Source organism: Microchirus variegatus (assembly GCF_963457635.1).
Source record: "Microchirus variegatus genome assembly, chromosome: 2".
In the NCBI taxonomy this organism is placed as follows: Eukaryota; Metazoa; Chordata; class Actinopteri; order Pleuronectiformes; family Soleidae; genus Microchirus; species Microchirus variegatus.
Window position 1 is genome coordinate 26,434,736 of NC_139803.1, and position 27,983 is coordinate 26,462,718.

The 27,983-nt window shown below is 42.7% G+C and overlaps 1 protein-coding gene across 1 annotated transcript; it reads right to left on the reverse strand.

The window, feature by feature from the left end:
* adgra3 (adhesion G protein-coupled receptor A3) lies at positions 1–27,958 on the reverse strand (the record flags this gene model as incomplete). Its single annotated transcript, XM_083910683.1, has 19 exons — positions 1–1,585; positions 2,234–2,329; positions 2,814–2,959; positions 4,035–4,158; positions 4,240–4,364; positions 4,662–4,870; positions 5,019–5,226; positions 5,470–5,637; positions 5,717–5,875; positions 6,930–7,079; positions 7,208–7,409; positions 7,899–8,063; positions 8,211–8,424; positions 9,028–9,191; positions 9,411–9,482; positions 9,566–9,637; positions 14,926–14,997; positions 19,604–19,675; positions 27,756–27,958. The coding sequence occupies 19 exons, from the start codon at positions 27,956–27,958 to the stop codon at positions 136–138; spliced, it is 4,071 nt and encodes a 1,356-aa protein (XP_083766809.1). The 3' UTR covers positions 1–135.
* Positions 27,959–27,983: the final 25 nt, after the last annotated feature.

The window sequence follows — 27,983 nt, forward strand, 5'->3', positions numbered from 1 at the left end:
AACATGGCTAGATATTTTTCCAATAATTACTTTCAAAGGAGAGAAATGTACAATCGAAACACACACAAAAAATAACATTTCACAGTTTAAAGTGAGGCGGACACCAGTATGCAGTCTTTGGGATGGAAAACATCACTACACAGTAGTTTCATGTTTCCACAATCCAGTCTTTATAGCGGCGGCACTTTCTGTGTTTATTAAAGGCAAGGCTTGCCCGTTTTCTTTCAGTGTGCCACCATTCTGCGTGACGAGGTTCAGTCCATACGACTTGGGCTGGTTTTCTAATTCTGTGCTGGCCGGCTGCATCGTGGTACCAGAGTCTTTACTTGAGCAAGACGTGGCTACGGTGGCGACGCGCTCAGTCTCTATGGTCACCACCGTCCCGTTCCCCACAACGCTGCCGACGCCTCCTTTTTCGGAGTAGCGGGAACGTCGTGGCAGGCTTGCGCTGTCGCTGCTGTCGTGTTGCAGCTGGCTCTGGTGCCGCTCCCTGTAGGCCATGTAGGCCGCTCGCCGGCTAATGCGAGCTGCCACATCGTAATGATGGTGCCGCCTGTGAGAGCCGCTCTGCACGCTGCCTTCCACGCTGGTCGGCACATCGTATGCGTACTCTCGCAACACAGTCAGGCGACTTGCGCGGTGCGTTCGCGCTCTGTTTTTGTGATGCCTGCCCGTGTGTCCGTTGGTGGCAGCTGTGGGATTGTTGACGTTGTTCATTGGGCGGAACTGCACCTCAACTGGTGCTACGTGCATTTTAATTTCATTGTCTAGTGAGTGCTCAGTCAGGCTGTTGTCCAAAATGGCTGTACCATTAGCCATTACTGGTGCTGAGGGGGACTTGCACTGGGCTGCCTCTGCATGCAGATTGGTCAGCTTGCTGCCATGGTTGGAGTTGCGCATGCTGGGTGCGCTTCTATTCGTGTAGGAAGACTCTGCACTGCTGTGGCCACACTTAGTTGACTCCCCATCTGCCTTATTAGCAGACCCCGCTGTGGATGTCATCGCCACGTCTGGCTGAGACAGAAGGACATCCTCCTGTGCGGAGTAGGCTCGCCTCCCGGAGCAACAAGCCTGAGACCAATAGCGCCGCATATCCTGTCTGTTCACGCAGTGATGCGCCACCATGAATGCGCCCAGTGCCAGAGTAGCCACCCCAAACAAGCAGGTAAAAGCCAAGTCATAGGGGTGGTCCTGTGAAACAGCCATGGCTCCAAACACCCAGAGGGCCGCATACAGCCCTAATGCCCCTGCAGCACCCATCAGCTGGGCAGAAAAGGTGTGCTCATTCTCCAGGGCAGACAGAGGCACGGTGTGGGGAGCGGACATCACGGAGGACTCAGCCTCGTGAGGGTGCAGCTGGAGGGTGAGGGGATGGCAGGGGCTGTGGGGACCATCAGGCCCGACCTCAGTGCGGGCCGGAGCCAGGTGCTGCTGCTCTTCGTTGGGCTCCTTGAGCTCGTAGCGGCGCTCGGGGTGACGCCGCAACTGGAGCAAGATGCTGAGGAAGTACATGCAATCCACGAAAATGATGAATCCTACTGGGCCATAAAAAGCCCCGATGCTAGGCTCCCATGCCATCCAGCAGCTAGAAAAATAACAGACAGACAAAGGACACATTTTCATAAACAGGAAGATTCTCACAGGAAGTGAGTCAGGCTTGTGTTTGACTAAGAACAGTTTACTTGGTAGGCGGGATGTGGGCTGTGCCCGATACATAGAGTGATGTCTTCCAGTGATTTACTTCACAAAGTCTGAAAAACTTTTGCATCTAATCGTCACAGTAAGTGTCCCATTCCATTTAATAAGAGAGGCTGGATTCATTTTGCTTGCGAGAAATTAATTAAACTCCAAAGACTGCAAAAGACAGACACAGGTCCAGATTTCTCAATTAGTCAGCCACATTTCACAATCTAAACAGCTGCCACCACAGAGGGAGGGTGGGGGCGGGGGGAAGCTTGCTCCACACTGGCAGCAGTTGCTTGTTGCTTGGATGCACATACATTTAATAGGCCTCCATAATCAGAATTTCAGGGACTAAATTTATCCTTTTCTCATAAAAATATCCATTATTTACTAAAGCAACACACACTGGCCAGTCGATAACTCAAAATGCAAAAGATCCCATGGGCTCTAGTGGTGCCTTATTAGATGTTGTCATGTTGATAAAATGTCACAGTGTTTCACAAACTGAGGAAAAGGAACTTGAATTTCTTTCTCTACAGAGACAACTTACTATGGCGCATTGGTCCGACTTCCGTAGTTTTTGATGTTGGCTGCTGCAGTGATCCCACAGACGATGATGGGTATCCCTCCACCAATTAAGTAGAACCTTTCAGAGAGAGCACACAGAGACACGTAGATCTGCTTTAGTTGTCCTGGGAATGAAGTGGACAAAAGAGGCCTCTACACTGACACCCTGTGGTTTCTTCACCAACAAACATCACTGTATACTATACATACTGCACATTAGAAATGTTGCTTGCTGGTTTACCGTCGACTCTCTTTTACTGGAGTTTATTTATTCATGTTTGTACAACAGTTAATGTATGCCTGTGTTTCAAATTACTGTCTTTTTTATCTATATATATTCTTGTGCTCAACTTGTGTGCTCATCTGGCTGTTTCAAATTACAACCAAAGTTACATTTTTGGTTTGTTTTTGATTTATTTTAAGCAGAAATGGACACCGTAGCAAGTCATAAAACTAAATACAAGTAATCCAACTTGGCCAGGGTTACCTAAAAAAAACAATTCCTTTATTATCCTATTCAAAGACCTACCTCTTTGTATTAAATAAGAGAGGTGTTGTCATACCTCAGCATAGGCCGCGGTGGCGGCGGGGGCTCGTCCAGCTCTTCATAGCGCTTGGCCTTTCGGGTCACCTGCTTGTAGATGTTGCGTGCAGTCACGCCAACCCACAGAGCTGTGGCCAAAGTTGAATAGTGCAGCAAGATTCCCACCTAAAAAGAAATTGAACAGCTCGTCATTGCCAGACTGGTGAAAAAACAGGCTAAGATTGGATGAGCTAAGGGCGCTTTTACACCAACAGCAGTTGGCGATCCATTCGAACCAAAAACTCTAGTTCGTTTCGTTTTCGTTGGTGTGAAAGCATCAATCGCACTCGGGTCCGCACCAAATCAAGCGGACCGAGACCGCTAAAAAGAGGTGGTCTCGGTCCGCTTGACTCCGCACCAAATGTCAGACTCTGGTGCGGTCCCTCTGGTGAGAACGCGAACTCGGGTCCAAACCATATTCTGCAGTAAATGCCATGGACCAATCTTCGTCTCATAGTTAGCACGACCGCATTCATGAAAATAGCGCGTCTCCTCTACCTGAAATGACGCGCTATACGTCTTCGCCGACTCCAGTGCATCAGCACATTGTTCTCCAGACGCAGCCGCGACTCATTTTCAAATTGGATTTTTTGCCAAAAATGGCTAATACAGAGAATGTAATAAACGAAGATCAGAGCAAGTAGCAATGTGCGAACGTGTTGCTCCATAGTGAGTAAAAAGTGGCGCTTTTCTACCGGAAGATATATACACATTGATGAAACGTCAATCGTGCCAATTTTGGTTCGTTTGCTGGTGTGAAAGCTGACCACACTGGAGTCATATGTTACATAATAACAATTGTATTGCCTGGTGCGGATCAAATAATCGAACTAGTGGTGTGAAAGCGCCCTAAGACACACATTGGTGCCTGCCATAAACAAGGTGTCTGAGTATGTGAGTAAAAGAGAGGGATAAATAAAAAGTTCTTCATCTGTGTACTTGCAGAATAAATAAGAAAGCACATCCCACACCACGAGAGGAGTGGAATTGCCTCCAGCTTTGGGGAAAAATTAAAATGTACCTGTCTATGTATTGTTCCCTGTTTTCCACTAGTTCTGTTGAGGGTAACTTTTTCAACTTTTTTTGGTTATTTTAAAACTTCCACAGCATTTGTTCCTTATTTGGACCGTAACATTTGGAGGACAAGAGCAGACATGCTGTAGCAGGAGCTCTGAGGGGAGCACAGGTGGTGTGTACTCACCGCTTGGCAGACGCTGGCGTAGCGGGTCTGATTGATGCCACCGACAAAGATCCCACATGTGAGGGAGATGTGGAAACAGAGGTTGACCAACATGTGCCAAAACTTGCGGCTCACGCGGACAGACCTGGGGAGCGATGGACAATTAGTAACGTCACAGCTTCAGCACAGAACTTATCATGATAATACAGCAGGCGAAAACTCTTACCTGTGATGATAGATGTAGCTCACAATGATGGTGAGCAGACAGAGGAGCAGTATAATGCTGGTGGCGTAGATGACAGGATGTAGGGGCTGGATACTTGGAGCCAAAACCTCCACATTGCTGAGGTCCTGCAAGACAGATGAAGAGAGGGCCACAGTTTAAGTAATTTTTATTATGTCACCACAATATAACTGCAAATCCATCATATATAATTGCTTATAAACAATGACTGCACTGAAATCCACAAGGCTCATCTGGGGTAACTGAATTAATGAAGATGACACTTTTGCAATCATTTACATTTTTTATATAAAAAAAGTGAAAACAAAATTACTTCGTTAATGACTATAATTGTAATTCATGTGCCATTTGCCCTCAGTTACATGTTATCCCACAAGGAGGCTTGGTCCAATCTAATGTCCTACCATGAGCAGGCCATAGTTCCCGAGGGAATTGCAGGATATGGTGGTGAAATTGTCGTGATGGCCCAGGATGCGGCAGCCGTCACTCTGCCATCCTCCCTGTCCTCCCACCAGGCTGAAGTTCCAGCAGGCAGACACAGGATCCGAGCCACGGGCAAACCGCCGCAGGGTGATGTTGACAGGAGTCCGCAAGACATGTAGGGGCATGCCATCTAAATGACATCAGAACAGACATGAGATTCCCCTTCAATGTTTAATTTTTTTGACCAGGGAATGTGCAAGTGTGTACTGTATGTTTGTATGTATATAATTTCTCATATTTTCAAACTCTTGTGACTGTACCGAAACATGACGACTCACCTATCTTGGCCATGATGACAGGTGTAGCTACACTCCTCCTTTTCCCCCCGTCTGCCAACTGGGAAGAGTTGCCAGTCGAGGGAAAAAACTTGCCATTGCGGAAGGCCAGTAGGTGGAGCTTAAAGACTGGGTCTTCCGTCTGCCCAGGGAGTGCAGCCTGGGTAAAGAGAGACTGAGGAAGCTGCAGGGAAGCCTCAACAACAGTGCTCTAGAGACGGAGAGAAGTAAAAACTTTTAGAACAATGTACAGTATATGAGAGAGAGCTGTCTGGTTAATTGATGAAAAATTTTTTTTAATAAAACATTGCATAAACAAATACCAGTCAAGACACTGACAGATGGGTTTAAATTGAAATGCTATTCTACTTTATGGTCTTATATAAAAAATACCATAAAGGTAACTAGATAACCATAAACTGCTCTCAACGGCCTATCTCTTGGAGGAGCGAACCTTGTGAAGGATGCTGGAGAATGAGGTGGTGGTGTTGCATTTAAACGTGAGCTGGCGGTCCTGGTTGGGTGTCCGTTCGGGGCTGAGCCGCTGGAACAACATGCAGCTCATTCCGTTCCAGTCGTTGGCCCGAACAGTGTGGGCCTCCAGTGCTATGTTGGGGGATGTCTGAAAGGACAACAGGAATGATGCATGAGAACACAAGACCTTTGGAGTGATATGTGACCGTGCTGTTGATGGGACTAACCAGAGAGAAGGCTTGCGCTGCTGCCAGGCGGAAGACGGCAATCCTTTGGAGGCAGGCGATGATGCGAGAGCAGGCCATGGTTTCACGCTGAGCCATCCACAGCACCCTCTCGTCGGCCAGCATCAAGTTACTGGCCATGCTCAACATCACCTCGCCTAACTGCAGTACAACAGAATGACAAAAGTAAATACACACAAGTATAAGGACAACAATAAGAGACAAAAAATGGCATTTACAGAAAATTGTCACAGTTGAACATGACACTAAATTACTAGAGTGGAAACACAAGAAATGCGAGTGTGCTCAGCTATCATCTTGTTTGTATCACCACAGCACTAAACGCATGCTTGAGGGAGATGCTCGACATGACTCGTTGTAGTTAAGTGACTATTGGAAACACATTTCAAGCATGGTGCCACCCGACTAACCTTTAAAAACTTGCCCACAGCAGTTACAACATGCTGGCTCCTCTGTCACTTGGCAAATGCTGCTTTGTTTGAATTTATTGGCCGACAGCTGCACTAGATGTCATGAAAACACATCCTTTCTCGTTAAATGGACGTGACAACATACAGCTGTTGAGCATTGTCCTTCAACAAAGCAAGACGGCAAATGAATGAATCACATTCGAAAACCCTCATAAAAGGACTTTCAAAGAGTTTGTGATTTAAAATGGGGGGTGCTTAAATTTAAACAAAAACAAATGTTTGTTGCATTCAAACCGTTGTCAAATGAGTTCGCACAATGCTGATTAAGTCTATCAGCTCCATATGTCTGTGTGTTTCTGAGTATCTCAGCATTTAGATCTCGTGCCTCCCGGCGAAATTTCCAAACTGTACACGGGAAGTGATTTGTTTTGTGTCAATACAGATGGCGAGCACAACATTGTGCTGGAAAAGCAAGATGGCTGCAAACAGGTTGGAGAATGACTGAAAACGCGAAGGAGGGCCCATGAAAAGTTTTAGATGTGAATTCTCCAGGAACTTGGTTGTTCAGCAGTTTGACAGGAGAAATTATTTTGGCCCCACTAGCCTCTGACCTGCTGCTGCATACACACAAACACTCTCTCGGTCAGGTAAGGTAATGCTTGAAATTTCAGATGAAGGATGCCACAGACAAATAATGTTACTTTCTTTCTGTTCACACAGAACAGAGGCAGAACAATAACATCAACGACAACATCCAATAGCCTTAAAAAACAAAGCAAACTTACATCTTTAAACTTCTCAACAAACTTGCCAAACTTCTCAATCATCTCAGCTACAAAGATGATGTCCATCTTGTCTGAGAAGTTGGCGGCATCGATGGTGTAGACCAAAAGACGTCGGGCCCTGGGAACCACGTTGCTTTCGTTCAAAGGCATCTAACACAAAGATATAACAAAATATAAAATAAAACGATGCTCAAATTCAATTGCAGCTTCTGAGTTTAAAAAGGAGCTGAAAGAAAAAAGAATAACCTTCAAATAAAGTGACAAACTGCATTACAGACCTGGTTGATGACGTAGAGAAATCTGGTGACATCTTTCTGGAACTGGCAGCGAGAGTAGTCGTCCTCTGCCCACAGCCCCTCGCGATCGCAGAAGCGCCACGCCCGCTGCTCTTCAACTGAGCTGCCCGAGTAGGTGCCTGCGTTTGCCGGCAGCCTGTTGCAGGGCAGGTAGGCTTTGATCCCTGCCAGGGAGCGCGGCCACCTGGAAGGAGCCACATACAATGAGTCCTGCTGTTTTAGCTCATAATCAACAAAGTGACACGGTGTCTTTGTGCTCTCCTTATTTGATGTCATCATGTGTGTAATACCAACAGCTTATACTGATGGCTGAAGCCGTGAAGTAACTCATCTGTTTAACCACAAGGGGGTGCCACAGTGTACGACATGAGAGCAAGGAAACATTTTGCTATACATGCCTGCTTAAATACACTGGCTCATACTTTAAAAATCACTGATTTAATGGGTCTAAATAGTTTTAATGAGATATACAGTGTCATTGTTTTGAACTGAACAAAACTAATTAAGTTATGTTATTGAGCTTTTTGCAACTAATTAGAGCTCTTTAATTCCACTAAGAACTATAAACGGATGTCAATATCAATTCTCAAATAAACAAAGGTTTTAACAGGACAATTACTAATAATTGAGAAGTTGTGTCTGGTTATAATGTATTGCATGCACATATACCGACCTGAACTCTCCTTTGTTGTTAGAAATGCGTTCAGGAGCACAGTATTTGGTAGAACTCTCCAGCACCACGATATGAACTGTCCTGGTGGTGTTGCCCCTGCTTGTCCAGATCCGGCATTCCCAGTTCCCAGTAAAACCAGGCTGGATGTTTGAGATGGTCAACGCACTGAGGGGACAACACGAGGTAAAAACAAATCACAGAAACTTCGGAAATGTTTGTATAACCTGTCAAGCCTGACGGCCAATTTCCACAAACGTGTAATGCCAATGACCACAGACTTCTCATCCAAGACCAACCCAAACATGGTCGTACCTGGCAATCAAAGAGCAGTTCTGCACCATGCGTTTTTCGATGAAAATGCCCTGGGCGGCGTCGGGCGTGACCATGCGGCCATCCTGGTACCACAGCACCTGCATGTCCTCAGCCACAAAGGAAGCCTGACACTGGAACGGCAGGCTGTCCCCCTGAAAAACAACCTGTCGCTGGGACGGAGTCAGCTGGAAGGAGGGTAGCTCAAGTGGAGCGTCTGAGGAGAACAGCCATAAATAAATTAGAGGGAAGAGATTCACATTTCTCACATTTGGTTCAAAATGTGTCACAAATCATTTTCAACCTCATTTATCCTGGGCACAGGGCCGCTGTATTTCACAGCTGGCCTTTTTTTTGGACGCATGGGGAAGTTAAAAACAGTGTATTGGATTTTTGAGTGCTATTCGCCTTTCATGTCAGGCAGCTGGCTCCTGCTAAATTAATGCAGTGTATTTCATAATTCCTGACTGCGGTAAGTGCCAGACTGATAAGACACGAGCAAGTACAAACAAAGGCAGCACTGGTCTGGGCAGCCCTTTTCTTATCAGTCGTGTCATTGCAAAAGCCCCCTGCTCCCCCCAAACACAAGCCTCATCGATATCAAAACACAGAAATTAAAGAGACAGTGTAACATTTTCAACACTACAATCTCTGCAACTACAGCTCACCAGGACTTACTTCATCTAAGATCAGACAACCGTCAAATCAGATAAAAACAATTCACTGATGAAAGATTTTCGAGTGATACCTTTAGGCTGTACCGAGTTTATGTATTTGTGTGTATTGCATGTTTCATCCGGGAAATAGTGCTTATACCTACCACAGTTAAGGAGCTCCGGTCTGATGGAGGGAGTAATCAGCTGACCCTGAAGAGACTGAGGGTAAGAGCACTTGGTGTTCTTGACAGCGATGTTCTTCTCTTTGATCCAATGCAACAGCCACACAAGGTTGCAGTCGCACAGCAGGTACGGAGTCTGAAACTCGCTGAGGATGTACAGGAACACACACAAATCAAGGCGCCGGCATGAGTTCAGGTTTTCATTTTGAATGACGGATAAGCCTAATTTTGCTGTCATGTTTATTGATTTACACAGTTTTTATTTGCACTCTGAATAGATGTTAAACACACAGACACCCCCCCCCCCCCAACACCTGCATGTGATTTTAGCACACAACGCCAAACTGAGTCATTATCATACTTACAGTGATTTCAGAGACACCAAGCTGTCAAAGGTTCCCTGAGCCAAAGAGGAGAACATGTTCCCAGAAAGGTTTCTTAAAAAAACAAACAAAAATTATAATTTAAGTCAAAATATTGTGAGAAATTATAACGTTACATTCCAAAAAAAAATACTTACAGTCTTATCAGACTGGTGAGGCCTTTGAAGATATCCATGTTCAAACAGCCAATGCTGTTATTTGACAAGTCTCTAAAAGAAAACAAAAACACCACATTATGACAGCAAATACTTTACATAAAATGTGCAACAAACTACAACGGGATATACCGAGATTAAAAAAAAAAAAAAAGGAAAGATAATTTTTAAAAGCCAAGTTTGTCTAAGGCAAGCTGAGGCAAAGAGACCAAACCTTCTGCTGACAGTTTCACAGCGTTAAAGGTGATTTTAGATAATACGTGTGTGTGTGGGCCTCTAGGGATACCTGCACATCAAAGGCACAGCAACACTTTGGGAGATGATTAATTGCCTCTTATTAATGTCATACATGTCAAAAGTATGCGTTTCTCCTCTGGATGCAAGCTGACATCGTGTCTCTGGCAAACATCAGACAGAAGAGTCTGGGATGCCTGACGCCTTACTAAAAGGGCCTTACATGGAAAAGACAGATCTGCGCTCTGAGGGATCACACCGAGTGTGCAAACATGAAATGAAAAGGCTGCAAAGAGCTTTCTCTGGATGCTCTTTGACAGCCATTTTCCATTAAGGAGCCAGGAAACTCTGAAGCCCATCAGCACAAGTGTGTCTTGGTCTGTATTCTGGGGGAAAATCTAATGATTAAACTAAGTGAATGCTTACACAAACAAGAAAGGGGAAACATCTTTCTTTCTTCTTTATTTTTAAATTTTAAAACATGTCAGGGTGGGTCTGCAAAGGGTAGTTGCAGCAAAAGAAAGGCTGGAAATACAACACTGGCATACTCCAACTATAAAAAAGTTGTTGTGGCAATCATCCGGTAGTTAGGGAGCAATATTAGCAGTGAGGTGGAGTCAAATTTCTGACAACGAAGCGAGAATGTACAAGTCAAATGCTACCTAATCTTTTAATCCCCCATTTCAGTCTCCATCAACTTCTGAGAGAAACATCTAGAAGCTAAATGCCGTCAAATCACCATGCTGTTCTCAACAGTCATACATTTGTTAATTCTACCACTATATCCTCCATATGAGGGTTGTGGGGACGCTGGAGCCAATCCCAGCTGACATCGGGCAAAAGGTGGGGTCACACACTGGACAGGTCGCCACTCCAGATGGCCAACACACACAGAGACAAACAACCATTCACTCTCAGACACTCACAACAAAGTCATTTTATGCCACTTTTCCACTACATGGTCCCAGCACAACTCGACTCGCCTCGGCACGGCTTATTTGCTTTTCCATGAGCGATAGTACCCTTTACTTTTTTTAGTACCTGCTCTGGCGAGGCTCTAAGCGAGCTGAGCCGATACTATGCGTGACGTTGTCAGGCTGCCATCCACTGATTTGTCAGAGTGCCGTCACTGGAAGAGGCATGTTCTAAGGATTCAGTATATCAGTTTTTATGTTGCATATAAAACAAAGTCACGGGCAGTTTCATGCAGCCTTGCTGTGATGACTCCGCCCACGAGGAGGAGGTGCTATATTGTAATGGAAAAAACAATCAAACCGTGTAGAGTCGAACCATGTCGTGTTGTGCTGTGCCGAGGCGAGCTGGGGCCATGTATTGGAAAAGCGGCATTAACAACTGCATGTTTTTAGACTGTGGGGGGAAACTGGATAACTCGGGAAAATACCCATACACACACAGGGAGAACATGAAAACTCAACAAAGAAAAGCAAGCATGGTTCTGAGCGGTCTCTAGAAATGACTGGGCTAAAATACAGGTTCGTGCCAAAGGCTGTAAATGTAGCATAAATACACTGTATGAGGAACAGTCTATGGCTTTGTCACTAGATGTAATTATGTTCGTGTCACATGCACAAATATAGTCATATACACTTAAATATAACAAAATAGCTTGAAGCAGCTTCAAAATTGCAGAAAGCAAATTACCTTTGATAAGTTGTCGCATTACTCCTTCATACAATATTTTAATAAAACGTGTCAGAGCACAGTGACAGTAGCTGTAACAAATATCTCTCTGTGAATGAGGCAATAATTGAAAAAGGCTAAGATGAGAAACAAAAGCCTGGGAGAATAGACACACCTTTACCTCAAACCACCAGCTAAACTGTGTCCTGAAGTCTTCAAGGAAACGTGATACTGACAAGAAAGTGTTACCTGAAAAAATGGCTGGCAAAAACATCTGGCATATTATGCTAAGATCCAAGCTTTGATGTAATTATTGGTGTTGGTCCTTAAGGTACCAGCTGGGGAATTTACAACATGAGGTTATTAGTTCCACTTGGAGGAAAAGGAAAAACTTTGTGAAAGCATTATGTGTCATTGGAAGGATAACACAGGAAAGAGAAGGGATGGAGTAAACTCCTCAACCGAAAAACATACTTTCATTTCATCACCTGGATTTAAATTATTAGGTTACAGCAACGTCAAGGGGCAAGACAAGATGTTGTATACTTTCATTGCGTTTTAGTAATTTTTAAAAAATAGACTGCGGCTGCAGTATTGATCCATTACTGGACTACAAAATAAACTTTTTATCCGATTCCAGATTCTTAAATGTGAATATGTTGGTTTTTTTTTTTGCTCTTTTATAACGGTAAACCAAATATTTTTGGTATCATTAGTCTATAATGAAAGTAATTAGTAGTTGCAGTCATGAAACATAACAAGTAATCATTACCAAAGACTGATCTGAAATGTGGCTTTTATCCACAGGCATGTGGCAAGTTAACAGCGTAGAGGACCGCTCCACTCCAGTGCTTCAGTTGTTATGAAAGATTACGAGGCAGAGAGGCAAAAATAGCCTGATGTGATTAGCCTCAAGTGAGGACTGTTCAGCTGTTGGTTGAGTAAAGAGGGTCAGGGCTTTTGGAATCCATAGGGTTGAGAGTGTGTTGTACAGTATGTCTTAAAGTAGGTTGAAAGAGGGGCAAAGGAAAAATCCTGTCTGTTCCCTATGGATGAAACCAAAGGTGCAATTTACCCTCAAGGTTGACTACTTCTAGATTGGACCTGTTGCAAGTGTGCAAATTGAAAGACTGGGTTTTTTTATTGGTGGTATTTCTTGTACATACATTCTTGTGGTATAATTCTTGTGAAAATAATAATTAATCTATTAATCTGCAACATGACGTAGCACTAGCCAGGCTTGGAAAACAGCTGTACACAGTCTTCTCAGGCTCTGGTGGGACCTTTCTGAAAATAGACTACAAAAAGCCCTGATTAAGTCATAATGATGTCATCAGGCCCATTGCAGTTTAAGCTTGAGGCTTAAAATTTCAAAGACCACAGCACAAGACATCTGTATTTTAAGTGGGGGATTGTTTGGAAGGAGTGAACATTAGGAAAAACCTGTTCCAATATTAAACCCTGAAATTGATCGATTGTTGATAAAAAAAAATAGTTGCGATCATTTAGTTGTGCTCCCATCTCTGGAGCCTTTCCAGTACTAGAGGGTAAAACTCATGATAGTTTGGTGTAATCTTGACTACTGTGTGATTTTAATCCTTTGAATCAAGTGGCATGTTAAGTACAGGAAACTGAAGAGTGAAGTACTCTGTGGTGTTTGTTCTGAGTTCTGCTCAACAACTAGTCAAGAGGTGAGGAAACTGAATCATAAAATGTATTTCATCTAAGATGCAACTTCCATCTGAGAGGTGATAATGCAGATAGCAGTTTAATTCAACAAGACCAGACAGCTCTGTGAAAACATACACAAAATAAATACAAATACCATGTCTTGAAAGGAGAAGAAATCCTTGGCAATACTGAGGAGGGCCTTGGCTACACACATTATCCCAGACAGTGCCAAACCCAAGATAAGAAAGCAAAAACTAGAGAAGCATATGTCAAAGATGTCAGATGAATGTGACGTAAAAGAATGGTACAAAATATCTTTGTATATTCTTCTCTAATTCCCCCCCCAAAAAAATGCTGCTGCAGATGCCAGTGTTTGATGTAGGGCTTCCGTGTTTACATTCCCAGGGGCCAGCACTACCTCATCATCTCCTTTGCTCGTCTTCTCCACTGCACGCTCCCTCCCTTTCACAGTCGAGTGACTGAGTAACCTTTGAAATTAGCCGAGCTGGGTGGTGGGCGCCAATTAAACTCTGGTTAGCCTTAGGCAAAGTCAAATTCTGGCACGGGACGAGCATCAGCCCGGAGAAGCTGCAGATCAGTGTGTGGTGATACGTTAAGTCCTTAACCCACACACAAGCTATTCATAATGATTTTGAAAATGTAGAGAACATACAGGCAGGCATGGGTCCATCCGAGAGTGGCATAAATATGCATTGAGAAGGAGAAGGGGGAGGGGATTGAGGCCAGGCCGGAGCCAGGGAGCTGACTGCCTTCCTGTCTCACTCTCTCCTGCTCCACAGCAGCAGCAGCCAAACTCCAGTTTGTGTTGGCAGCGACCGGGCGCTGTCGGATGATTCCAATTCATGCTGTGTTCCTGCTCTCTCTCATGCGCACACACGCATACACAGAACTAGAAACACTTAAGCACACAGTCTCTGACCTCCCACACTCACACACCACATATCCCAGAGGGACTCCAACTTTATGTATTCTCTGCAAATCAAACAGATCCTCGTATGATATTCGTGGACACACACACACACACACACACACACACACACACACACACACACACACACACACACACACACACACACACACACACACACACACACACACACACACACACACGGTAACATATCACTGTGTGTGAAAGTATATAAAGCCTCATGGCGTCTGCAGTGGTCTCTGGCAGAGGGCCAGATAAAACATGGCAGTCGAAATAGATCTGTGCTCGACCCTTATCCCTTATGGACACGAGATACACTCGGAGACCTGCTGGATCACGCACATCTCACTGCATAGATAAAAAACAACAGCTGAGTTCAACACAATTCCTGCAATCAAAGACTCTGCTGAAAGCTTCGACTCAGGCTCTAACCCAATCCTATGATAAACAACACTTCTGCCCACACAGTCTAAACACTACATTGACACTTGAACTGAATAATATGTAAAAGCTTTCAAATTACAACCAATGAAAAATACCAAGTGGAAATTATTCTGACCACATTTCCATCTAACAAATAATCACAGCAGAAACAAGGCAATCAGAGATGGCAGACTTCACTCTATTCACGCAAAAAGCCTCTGGCAGCCCCTGTTGGTCATATTGGCAAGTGCAAGTGTGGAAGCACAAACAAACAGACTGTGTGGTAAAGTAACAGACAGTGCACTGGAAAAGGGGCACGGATTCAATCAAAGTTTTCATACATGAACATGACAAATAATTGAAGCAAACATGGTAAACTAAAAAAATATGTATAAAAGAGAGGGAAGGTGCAGAAGCTACTCACAGTCGTTTCAATGCTGGCAATCCAAGAAAAGCACCTGGATCAACATGACTGATAATGTTGCTCCGCAGGTCTCTGTGGGGAAAAAAAGGAAAGAAGCAAGAATTGTAGGTCATAAGCAATTCAAACAGCAAATAAACAAGAAACTGCAACACAGTGTTGATCAGTTATTCATACAAACAAAAATCACATCTGCAATCTTCACCTTCGCTTTTTATATTTGATGGTGAATACCTTTGACTGTGAGGTGACTAAACAGATAACACAAGCCAAATCACAAACTCGAGAAGATTTATGATATGTATTTTTTTTTCCGCCATTTGCTGACAAATCAGCAAAAACCGAATGTAATTTCAGTTCTTTTTTTGGTGCATAAATCCAGTCATGAGTTTGAGCTCAGCTATTTTTCTTTGTCAACCTTATCTGCCTGACTCACTATTTCAAAAAGGTACGACTTTTGAAATACAAGCATATTGGGCTCAGTATGCACACAGTGACACTTGAATGTGTAATACACAAGCAAGCGTGTGATGTACATGTTTTATCCAAACAAAACATCTGGACATCGACTAACCCATTATTAGAAAACGTGTTACTAGCACGCACACTTCCCTTTAAGGTTCAAAGGGTTGTGGTCACAGAATTCCTACAGCGCTCACCTGTGCTGGCTCACTCATTATAGTGGAGGATCAGGAGGCTTTCCAGTCACCACCTGAACCCACACAAAGGACCTCTAGGTAACACTGACTGTTTGATGTCAAGAGGCTGTCATCTGAAGGTAGGTGGGCGGCCACAGATAAGTCATACACAGTGAAGTCTAATGCCTGTTCAAGCTTTTGATGTGAGCAAGCAGAGCTGGCTCCTCTGGTCAGAAGCGGTGAAAGAGAAATGACAAGACAAGATTTATGCCAAAAACACCTTGAAACTGTGAGTGTCATGTTTTAGAGCGAGTATAAAGGCACAGAAACATTTCATGTCAACCGAGGCCCTGTCCACCTGGAAAGGGAACCGAACATAAACAATCGTTTTCTTTGTCATTTTACAAGGTTTTCCTTAAAGCTTGATTCAAAGTATACATGTATACAATGACAGAACAGAGACAGAATGAAGACAGCCAGGGCAGCTAAGGAAAGAAAATAAAAGTCATATGAGCAGACCAAACAATCTCCAAACACAAGAAGAGGAATGTGGCGACGACAACAATAAGCGACTGTGATTGCAAGCGCAAGAGAGAGAGAGATGAGATTATGACATCATCGTTTCCCCAAAGTGGTGTATTGGTTGTCTGCATGAAAACTCAAGGGTGGCGTTCTGAGATAAAAAAAACCCCCCAAAAAAACAGTGTTTAATACTCCCAAAAAGCTAGATAAAACGCAGATGAGGATTCACCTCGACTTGTTTTCCAGTCGATACTCCGTTGTTTGCTCATTTCTCATGCTCTGTAAGTTTTATTTTAAGTGGAACATAATGAGTTGCCCGTAACTGTGTCCGAGTTCAGCAAGTACCAGACGAATGAGTCAAGAGATAAAGCTCTTCTGCTCCATTGTGACTCATTAGTCAGATGTTCAAACCACAAAACAAGCTTCGACTAAAATCTAACAGAGCAATTCACATAATCACCAAATTTCTGTAATTATATTATTCAAAATTTAGATATAAATATATTTCCATGAAGCTTTAAACACACTGAACTGGACACATTAACTAAATGTGTGCTGGTGGTCTTTATGCTCACAATGAAAAACTATCCATAATAACCCAGACAATTAACAAAAATACTAGAGAATAAAATACGGGGATTCAGAGAGAAGCAGTCCATGCTTAACCATCTACCACTGCACCTCAGAAGCCAAACTCCACTGACCACACAAAACCTGGCACCTTTTGAAATCCATTTGCAGTGAAAATGCCAGGTTTCCCCTCCGTGCTCAAATTGAAAAGGCTGGCTGAATATTTTCAAGTGTGTTCCCAAAGTGGTCTTGAACTGGCACCAAACTCGAAAGTGGTTTCGCAGCTGCTGCCATTTTTAAGAGCACACATACTGTCGCTTCCAAAAAGGTGTTGTCCAGATTAAATTTAAAACATGTGGCATGGAATAACATTCAGTCGATCGCCTCCAAAGTTTGGGATAATTTCCTGGTGGAGAGGTTTATATGAAAAGTACCTGGCATGACCCGTTTGTTTTGTCTCAAATCAGATACTTCAGTCAGTACAATAAACACTGGATTTTCACAGTGTAGTGTCCAAAATCAAACACGGCCGTTGAGCACTCAGTGGAAATAAAGACTGAAACATGTGAAAGCCATTGTAACCCATCAAATTATCAAACAATTACTGAAGTGGATGTTAAAACTTGCTTGATTTCACTTGATGTAAATAGTGTGCTTCCATCTGCACCAAATATACAGCCTTCAGTGGCTGCCATTTTCAAAAACGTCAGAATATGATGAACTTGATTGCTTGTGAATACAACAAGGCTAGAAAATAAAAAGGTGCCATATTCCTTTTAAACCGCTGCTATATTCATGAGAAACTTGCTTAAACACTCACTTCCATGTGAATTGTGCCATTCATGAATAGGCACCAATCAATTCACACTACAGCAGTTATCCTTGCTCTCTTTTGCACAATAACATTCTTCCACCAGAGCGGATTTAGGAGGGAATTAGTACGAGATGGCGGCCTTGCTTGGCTCCTATTTCTATGAGGAGACTAGAGATAATGGGGATTCTGTGTGGCTTATTTCCAAGCAGGGACACCTTTGGCCCTGGCAAAACACAGCAGCCCGCGCAGTTACTTTGCAATTTCACACAGAGTTCTGGCTAGGTGTAATCGATTCTCTACCCTCTTTCTGGCAACCATAGCCCAAGCTCAGTGTCAGTCTTCATGACTGCATATCAGCTGTCCAAATGAGGGAGAGTTCCTTTGTGGACTGAGAAAAAAAAATCAGTGAAGGCAGAAGGAGGGGCTGATGATGCAGAGCCTCAGCACATTCAAACAGACCCAAAGACCATGTTTTTTTTCCTCTTTCAGTGATTGAGGGGAAAAAAAAGAAGTGGGGGGTTTCACTGAAGTTGGGAGGGAGGCCAGAGGAAGATTTCAGAGCGGGAAAGTCTTCAGTATGCAGAGTGAGTGTGAATCGTAGTGTTGACACCTCTGGCCTTGCCTTGGCCCCATTACAATGACAAAAGCAAGCAAGCCATCAAGCAGCTCCGCTTCACTGGTTGAGGGTGGATGGTAGTAGGGTGGGGTCTGTGAGAGGCACAATGAAAGCTACTTTTGGAAGTAAACTCGCCAGTGGATTGATGCAACAGTATTTACAACCACATTGACCGGCCATTTACAGACAAAGCACATAGGTGCCTTAAAGGCTTTCCTGGTCGAGAGCAAGATCAAAGCACATTCAGCACATGGCCTCTTGTTCATTCTGTAGGCCTGAGCCCTAAAAATTACATCTGAGCCCACAGGGGATTTTCCAGCAAACCTCTAAGCAGTCTAGTATTAGCAAGCCTTATAAACGTGGCAGTCAAATCAAGAATGACCATGCAGGACAATTTTACACTAAAAACAAGTACAGTATTGCTGCAAGAATGTATCAGCAGGGTCCATGGAAAATGACAGTCTAACAATGCTAGTAGAAGTGTGCAACATCTGCTAAAATGTAGGGTTTTTTGGCAAAAAAAACCCCACATTTATGAGTCAAAATTAAAAGGCCATCAATCACCAGTAATCAATATTTGAACCAAAGTATTCTTTGGACACACATGTAACCAATATAGCCTCATATACCATCTAAATTTCTGGTCATAGGCAGGCCCAAAAGAATGACAGGGAAAACATGCACTTAGAATTCCATATCAGTATAGTCATGTGTTATTGTAGCCTTGGGTAAAAGCATGGCCATTAATGGTCTGGTTATTTTATCTGCATGAAGCCATTCCAAAGAGATAAATCACCCATGGCCCATATGTGCAGGCCCGCAGCTATGTTCTTGAATTCTCTGCAGGAAGGAAACATGAGTGATGACAATCTGATCTCCAAAGGCAAGAAGTAAAAAAAATAAATCACATGGCAGGAACACCAACTCTCAATTGTTCAGAGGAACCCAGAAAACGGACACACACATACAATACGTGTATTTTCATGATTTAAAACGTATTTCCCTCACCTCTTTCTTTGCCAAAATATCTTTAATTATAGCTTCCTGGACATCAAGACACTTTACTTGTTGAATACAAGCATGAAAAAATCCCGGGGGAGTTGTCAGGATGTCTAAAGTGGGCCCCATCACATCCCTCGAATATCCAAGCAGCTGTATGTTGAGAGTATGTCACCAGGCAGACATATATACCAGGCTATACCTATAATTAGCCTTTTCTAGTACCATCCTCAGTCTTCCTCTATAGACTGATACCCTTTGCTGGGGGCAAAGTGCTGTTTAATGCCTTCTCATTTTCTGTGACCTGGATCTTCCACTGGCATGAGGCCACTGTGTGTTTTACAATCCTTTTGCCTCTATAAGCCAAAGCTGCACTTGTAGAGTGATGGATTGCTCCTACTAACGCACTGTTGGATACGATGTGAAATACGGTGAAGGTATTCGAGGGTAACATCCAGCTCATTGGTGACTGTCAACACAGATCGTCAAATCACTTGCAGATAAAATCATAAACATACTTACAATTTCTCCAATGCAGACAATCCAAAGAAGGATGCATTTCTGAGTTCTCTGATCTTGTTGTTGTTTAAAATTCTGTGGAGAGAAAAATATGTGTAAATGCCAGGCAACAGAAACAATGCAGCCACAATGTGATATAAGCATGAACATTTTTTTATATCAACACTGGTTGTAGTGTGTACTGTATGCTGCTCAATGCTCCTTTCTTGAAAAACACTTGCTGTAAGAAACGAAATGTTAAATATTACAAATCCCAAAACAACAAACATATCGGTGCACTTTATTCTCTGAAGCCAACTATTTTGCGATAGAAAACCAACCACAGCATAGCAAGGAATGTGCATTAATTAAATGGTGAGAGGAACTCTTCAAAAGGATCTCTTTGAACACACAAAGGGAGGTACCACACTGTTGCGTGTTGACAGATCACAACATTAATTCCCGCTCTGTGTCCTCTAACTATACTCAGCCTCCAGTCATAGAATATTTTCCAGCTGCCAGGAAAACAACTTGAACTTCAACCTCAAAGTATCTTCTTTCCTGTTAAAATGGCATAATCTGAGCACCCAGGTAGACACAATGAGAAAAGGGTGATCGAGACTAATATTCTGGCTTGTACAGCACAGTATACATTATAACTACCACCACATCAAACCCAAAGGAAAAAAATGCGATGCAATTAGAAGAAAACAAATGTTTACATGTGAATTCTTCACTGTTCCCTCACTGGATTATGAACCCGATTGTATTATCCAGATTATCCATGGCACATCATAGTACAGACTGATTCACTGCACAAAGCTGAAAAGTAAAACTCCACTTTGTGCGCCCATGCCCGAGAGAGTTCAAGACTTTCTCTGAAACTACTCCCCCGAGGACCTGAAAAATCAATAGCGCTGTTAACTCCCAGTAGAAAACCAAAGCAGGGACTTGTGGTTAGCATGTTTCTGGCTAGCGGGGAGGGGATGTGGTGGGTGACATACATGCTAGTGGCACCCACAACCCGAGGCCAGATTGGAGTCATTATGGGGTGTTGAGGGGTTGTTTTATTACAGGGTTGGACAGAGGAGACTCACTGGAGATTTGTTGTTTGGCTCCCTGCCACTCAGTGAGTGAACGAGAGAGTCCACATACAAACAGTGCCTGTGTTTCATGACTTGTGTTTTTTTGCAGCCTTCTGGATGCTGAATGGATGGCAGATGTTAAAACATGATGATGTACAAGACTGCAAATTCTACCACTGCCAAAGCACACATGGCCTGATGATGTAAGCAGAGATGCTGCGCCTTCCAACCCTGTGGTCACAAAAGTCTCATTTATATTGAAAAATATTTGGCATTCCAAACGGATGCTTTTACCAGGAGGACTTCGGACAAAATCACATTGCAACGTGACAAAAGAACAACAATTTCAGCTGTCTAAAACTATTCAGGAACAGATGCACCAAAAATGTAGATAGCACCTTCAGTTTATCATTTATCAAATGCAGCTCTTACATTTAGATGTACAGTACTAGTATCAGTATGTATTATGTACTTTGACAGTTAAGCAAATTTGACAAAAAAGCAAAATCACAAAGATATATCCCTTTAATCGTCTTACTCAGGAGGACATGACGACGTTTGCACCACTATAGGGACAGAGCGATCACAAGTAGACTCATAAATGACAAGAAGTCATGTAATTAAGTTAAGGGGGGAGATTATGAATGAATCCAAAACAACTGTTTGGAATCGTCTGGCTGCATGAGTTCACATTATTTTGAGCCTCATGACTAAAGGGGCTGTTAAAAAAAAAACTGCAAAACAGAGTTCTCCTTAGAAAAATGAGCCCTTTCCTTGCCCTCTTTCCATCCCTCCCACTTCCTCATGACAGGAGCGTGACCTTTGCATGTTGCAAACTGCTTTGGCTGCACAACTGAGCCTTGTTTACAGTCTTGCATCAGCAAGAAAGCAATACCACAGATCAGTGTAGAAAGAATATGGAAAAGCCTCATGGAAACCAGCATGTAGATAACGGCCATTGAGCCACCAGTGCCTCCACTTCCCTCAGGACATATGTAGATAAAACGTCTGCTTCCTGACTGTCTGTCTCTGGACATCGGCCTGAAGTCTCCACACAAGGGAACTGTAAGGAATTTCTTCAGGCTAGGCATCAAACAGCGTAGTGTAGGAGAAGAGTCTCTGTTATCCTGATGCATAGATAAGACCTGCTTGAGCTCAGGCCAGGAACAAGCTGCAGTAGACTCCCATGAGATGGCATGTCCCGTCTCTTGACACAGATGGAATAGATCTATTTAAAATTATTGGAAATTCAGCTTCTGAAACCGGAATTTCTACTTTGAGGGAACTATAATGATGTAAAACGCATTAGATTTCAGTTTGCCTCCAACCTAAGTAAATAATATGACACTGCTAAAGGTAGTCCAGTGTTCTTTTTCACTTAAGAAACACCTATGAATGTGAATGCCTCTAGCTGTATCGGCACATTATCCAGAGAAGAAGTAAGAACAGCCAGGCATTACACACTCCCCTCACTGGCATGAAGCATTATTAGGACAAAGCTGGCTAGCTCGCTCTCAACACTTTCTTTGTGCTCAGGAGGCTTTTAGACAAAGAACAAAGAATCCGAGAGCTGCGAGTCTTTAACAGGTTCTCAAATAAGTTTCAGGCTTCAGCTGGGCTCATAAAAACCCTTCTGGAGTGACTTTCTGCAAATAGTTGGTGGAAAAGTGGGCCTCAGCTCAGGTGGAAAAGGGAAACGATACAGTGGCTGAGATGGTGCAACTCGCCAAGGAGGTTCATGCATTTATCTTGTACTTTATTGTTCCACAATTTATACTAGTATGAGTATGTTTTTGCAGTGTGTGAACTTAACGGTTGAAAGTGGTGGCACAGATTTTAGTTTCATACTTAATCGAGGCAATTACGTGTGAAACTAGAACTAGGTTTTACCTAGTTTTTTTTCCCTCAAGCCCCCACAGTCACAAAGAGGGAGAGGGCAATTGAGCCATTTCAAGTTTTTTTCCACAGTACTTCACTAAGTTACAGAGTGTTAGTTGTCCTGCACAAAAGGTGCAGACACAGGCAGACTGGCTCATGCAGACATGAAGCCAGGCAGTGGAAACGCTGGTGGTGGAACATACATTTTCAATATTGGATAATCATGTTTGTAAAAAAGTTTAAAGCTGTTCTGCTTAATCAACATTGAGACATTTGTTTACATTTAAACCTTACAAACTAGCTTTCAGTCATTTGAAGAAATTTGCTTATGTCTTGTGTCATTCAAGCTCCTCTTTCATTCTTATAAATTGTAGTTGCTGCAATATCTTCAGTCCCAATGTTCACCTTAAGTCACACCACCATTCAAACACCTAAATAACAGAAATAAGTCCATCCATCTTCTACTGCTTTATACTCCACAGGAGTGGGAGGAAGCATGAACATGCAAACTCCATGCAGAAAGGCCCTTGTTCCAACTGGGGCTCAAACCCAGGTCTTCTTGCTGCAAAGGCAGAAGTGCTAACCACTACACCGAAGAAAGAAGTCGAATGATAAAATGAACAAAGAAGGAGCCAGAGCATATCCACCAGTCTGAACTAATGTCTACAAATTAAAGTGAATTGCTTGTCTGTGATTACTTGACACTTGGGGCAACCTGGCAAAACCAAAGCTCAACAGACCTGTGAAATAAAAGACTGTGAACTGACTAAATGTGCAGCTGTCAGTGCCTCGCCTCTGGGAGTTTGCTTTCTTCTGCAAACACTGATAAAAGTACTGTGGAAGACACAGAAGGTCCTTTAGACCGAGGGCTTGTCAGAAAAAACAACAAAAACATGTCCTCTTAGGACGTGCATGGCAGCAGACACCTGTGTTCTAGTTACACAAGCGCTTCAAACTCACAGCATGACATAGTAGCTTCTTAATGCTGGGGAGAATAAACAGATGAGATGACTGACGTGTGGACAGATTCCCAAACCTAACATGATGGAAGTGAAGTCTTGAGGAAACCAGATGAGAATGTAACCCCAATAGCACTGCTGTAAAACAAGCCACTTTACTGCACTCCTATGTGTCATCAAACTCAGTATGCCTTTCCTGTAGCAAGAAAGGAAATCCTTGCTTTCTTCCTGGCATTAATCTTGTCCTGCTCTGTGTCGGCCAAAACCAGGTGTGTTTATTTGCACTGTCCAACCCAGGTGCTCATGTGAATAGATCCTGATTACACTAAACAACCCCCATGAGGACACGTGGGCTGCATGAGCATAGAAAGTTTTAATAGAGTGAGTTCCTATCAGTGTCGGGTGAAAGTGGAAGCAGAAATAAATGCACAACCATACAAACTGCTCACATAACCTGATTTATCTCTTCATTTGAGGCAATGGTTAAATCCAAACCCTGGTATTTTACCCAGTGCCTGCACTGACAAGGGTTGGCAGGTCAGCTGTAAACACATTTGTGTCATTTCCTCTCAGATTACTTAGGCATGCGGTCTCACTCGGGAAACACAAATGCAGGAATGCACCACTCATAGTCATTTCTTTCCCCACAGAGAGGCAGTCAGAGCAGACGTGCATTAAATGCATCCACATTTGGGGTATTCCAATTTCCAATACAAAAACCCATTTCTATGTGGTAAACTAAAAGCTACCCAACTGTGTATATGCTCATATACAAACAAGTAAAGAAATATGCAGTAACGCTAACACCCACCATTTACCCAAGAATCTAGGGTAAATCTTCTGGCATGCAGTCAAACTAATTATCCCAATGGTTCGATGAGTTCACCATGGTAGTCATGCTTCAAATCCTTTTCAGTCATCTGAAAAGCCTGGATAAAATTAATTTGTTCGCAGACCCCTTACTAGTGACGAGAGAAAACAGGAAATCTCAAATACAAAGGAGGAGGCACGTATGATGGATGGAGTGGGTCTTATAATCACATCTAGCTCCTGCTGCCGTTCCTCACAAGGCTTTTAATTAACAAACATAACAAGGTGCGTCAACGCACAAAATTGGAAAACACCTGTATGGAAATATGGGAAATAACATTACCCTAAAAGTGACTAATGGAGCAAAGTGTGACATTTAGCACGTTTTGTAAAATGGAAATTGGGATTTGGAGTATAATATATACGCTACAAGATATGGGTAATGTGATAGTCTAGTCTAAAAATGATTTTATTCAATAAAACTTAAAACTAAGTAATATACACACTGGCACACACCAAATGGGGTGGGATCTGCTTTGTCTTACCAACTCTGTCTTAACCCAACAGTCATTTTCTAGCTTGGAAAAGGTATATGACAACAACACCCCTTCACTTTATTGCAATTCTGACCGGCTGCGTCCATGCCACAGTCAATTTCATGACCATGAGAGTGCAAACACACCTACAGTGTGGTTTCTCATTTAACAGGTCATAAACTGACGCACTGATATGAAACAGTTAATTGCTACTTGTATTTAGAAGGGATTGTGAGCGGTGTTCGACTTCAGGGGAGATTTTCTCTCGTGTTGGACGACAAAGTGTACAGTGGAGGGAACTCCATAAAGTTGCAGTGCTTGCCGTACTCTTTAATTACAGCTTTCAAATAACTCACTCGCAACAAGAGGACAGATTCCAAGATGACAATAAAAACATACAGACACAGTAATCAGTAGGAATAGAAGAGACTAAAAGCACAAGTATTTGGAATCCTAAAATAAGAGGATGACAAATGAAATGGGATCATACTAAAAAAAAAAAAAAGACAAATTAAGAGCATCCAACCATCAGCTTTGGGTTAGGGTTATTTATCCATTAATCACAACATCTCGTCATATAAATTGTGATTCCTCACAGTTAAAGCTGTAATGAAGTAGGCATTGATTTCACAACTGTTTTTATTACTTATTCACGAAGGCATGATACTTATATTTCTCAGTGCATTGGAGTTGCACTGAAAGTCACATTTTTCTGTAACTTCTAACACTCATTTCAAAACTGATTTGTTGCCCGGTGTTCAGCGACGCCAACCGTGTCTGTAATGTCACGCAACAATTGAAATTTACGACTGCCAAAAGCTATATGACTCACTTATCCACCGAAAGCATGTTTCATATCTGTGTAAGTATTAAGAAACAATAGACACTAGATTTAGAAATCTCACAAACCTATGGCTTTGGACGAGGCTTCAGAGTAATCTACATGTAATTTGTAGTTAACAGGTTTCAACACGCAAACTCACTGCAGGGGTCTCGTAACCTGTAACTTAAAAAACAATCCTCTTCCTTTCTTTCCCTTCCCGGAGTCTATTATTTTCCGTCTACTCCAACATAGAGCCTGTGTATTCTCATATTTCCCCAATCACTCACCACCACCACAAAACACAAGGGCTTTGGATGCACAGCTTTGAATGTATGCCTTTTCACTCCATGTTTTCAATAAGTGAACTGTTTATCCTAACACAGAAGAATAGAAAATCTATTTTATCTTTTCAATCATTCATCCCTTTTGGCTGTAAGAGAGGCCACATAGAGGCTATCAACTGCATTAATAAAACGGATGGAAATAACCACTGTTGGTTGTTACTCATTAAATTCAAACTGACAGATAACGTCTGTAGCCAAGTCGGGGGAAAAACAGCATCTCGCGGGTTAATTCGCAGCCAGCAATCTTCCTGAGATATGGCAAGAGAAGCGAGTGCTGGTGTGTCAGCCAAAATATCTTCCTGTGTATGAATCACAACACTTCAGGAAGACAGGCGGTTGGGGTTACATAGGGTTTACATTTACACTTTTGCAGTACACACCTGTGAGAGAATGATGTATGTCTGACATGGGATAGACAGATAGCTTCAGTGTACGACACATGCCGTGCCATATTTATCATTCAAGGGGAAGCTGAATAACTCTGCGTAAAAGTGAACGTCACATTTATTTGGAGGGTAAATAGGTCAACCTGTCTTTAAAGTTCATGTTTGTTGAAATGCTGCCTTTTTAGAGAGAGGCTGGATAACTGGAAAACAATTTACACATTACTTTGATATGAATGGTGACAGTAACGAAAAGGTGACGTAGCGCTGTAAATGAAAAAATAACAATACAATTCTTCTGATGTGCAACATGTGGAACACTTTCAGTGGTTTACCATGCTGTCAAACAGCCCTTTGCCACATTGTAACACAGCCTCTGTGTTGTTGCACAAAAGAATTTTGTTGAGAAAATATTTTGCAAGAGAAAAGGGCTGTCTGACAGTTTAACCTCCATAAATATTTATAGCATACAGTGAGGATGTTCTTAATTTTTAATAAGGTTAGGCCCTCATTTACAGAGTTACAAGACCTTTTCTCTGTTGTCCCTTTCCCCATAAAAATAATGTGTTAATAGTGTTCCCATTCTCCTGACTGTGCACTGGATGCTTCCTTCATCCGAAAATGGATACTGTCAAGCAATACTATCAGACTTGACTGGAGTGTGTATGTATGCACTGGCAGCAATAAGTGTTTATCCTATCCTAACTGAACTAAACGACTGGGTTTTTTGAGAAGTAGAATTCACGAATTGGGTAACATGTTCAGTCAAACTCCATCGCCTTTCGCAGCCGTATCTCTTTACAAGCACAACGTTGTCGTTGCCTGCAAAAAAAGTGGGAATGTCCCGTGGCAACATGAGATCTAAACACCTCTGTACGGAGACACACAAAGATAGTTTGTGTGTATGGATGATTGGCTTCATTGGCATTTTGTGAGGTCATTTAACATGTGTTTGTATAAGGGCTGCAATTATTAATCCATTATACTAAATTAACCGTCTACTAAATTCAGAATCAGTTTGAATTATTCCAAGTTTAATACACATGTACTTACATATATATATATATAATTGTTAGGCCATGTTTCAGACATAATCATTAGTTGCAGTTTGTTTTTATGATTAAAAATCAGGTAACCACAACTAAACTATCAAAAAAATTTTTTTTAATGCAGCATTGATTGTTTGTATGATTGGGTGTGTGTTATGGATGCGTTTTTTTTTAAATGGCATGTGGCAAATACCGATTAATCCGTATATTTATACTACAAATAGTGAAAAAAACACCCAAAGATAAGTATAAATTGTCTATTTTAACAGTGTGAGGTGGACGTAAAGGGCATGTGCTATGTATACTCACAGTGTGACTGTTCTGTTGGGGAAGGAGTCCGGGGGTAACACCTGATGGAGCTCCATGTTGCTGCACACCACCTTCCTGTCGGTGGACGGGCTCTTCCCAGCACTTTTCGACCGTTCATCATATGATTTACAGTCAGATGATAGCGACGAGCCACCGCCACAGCCCAGCAGCAAAATCACAAACAACTGCAGATCCACCCTCATTTTCATTTTTCACACACACACACGA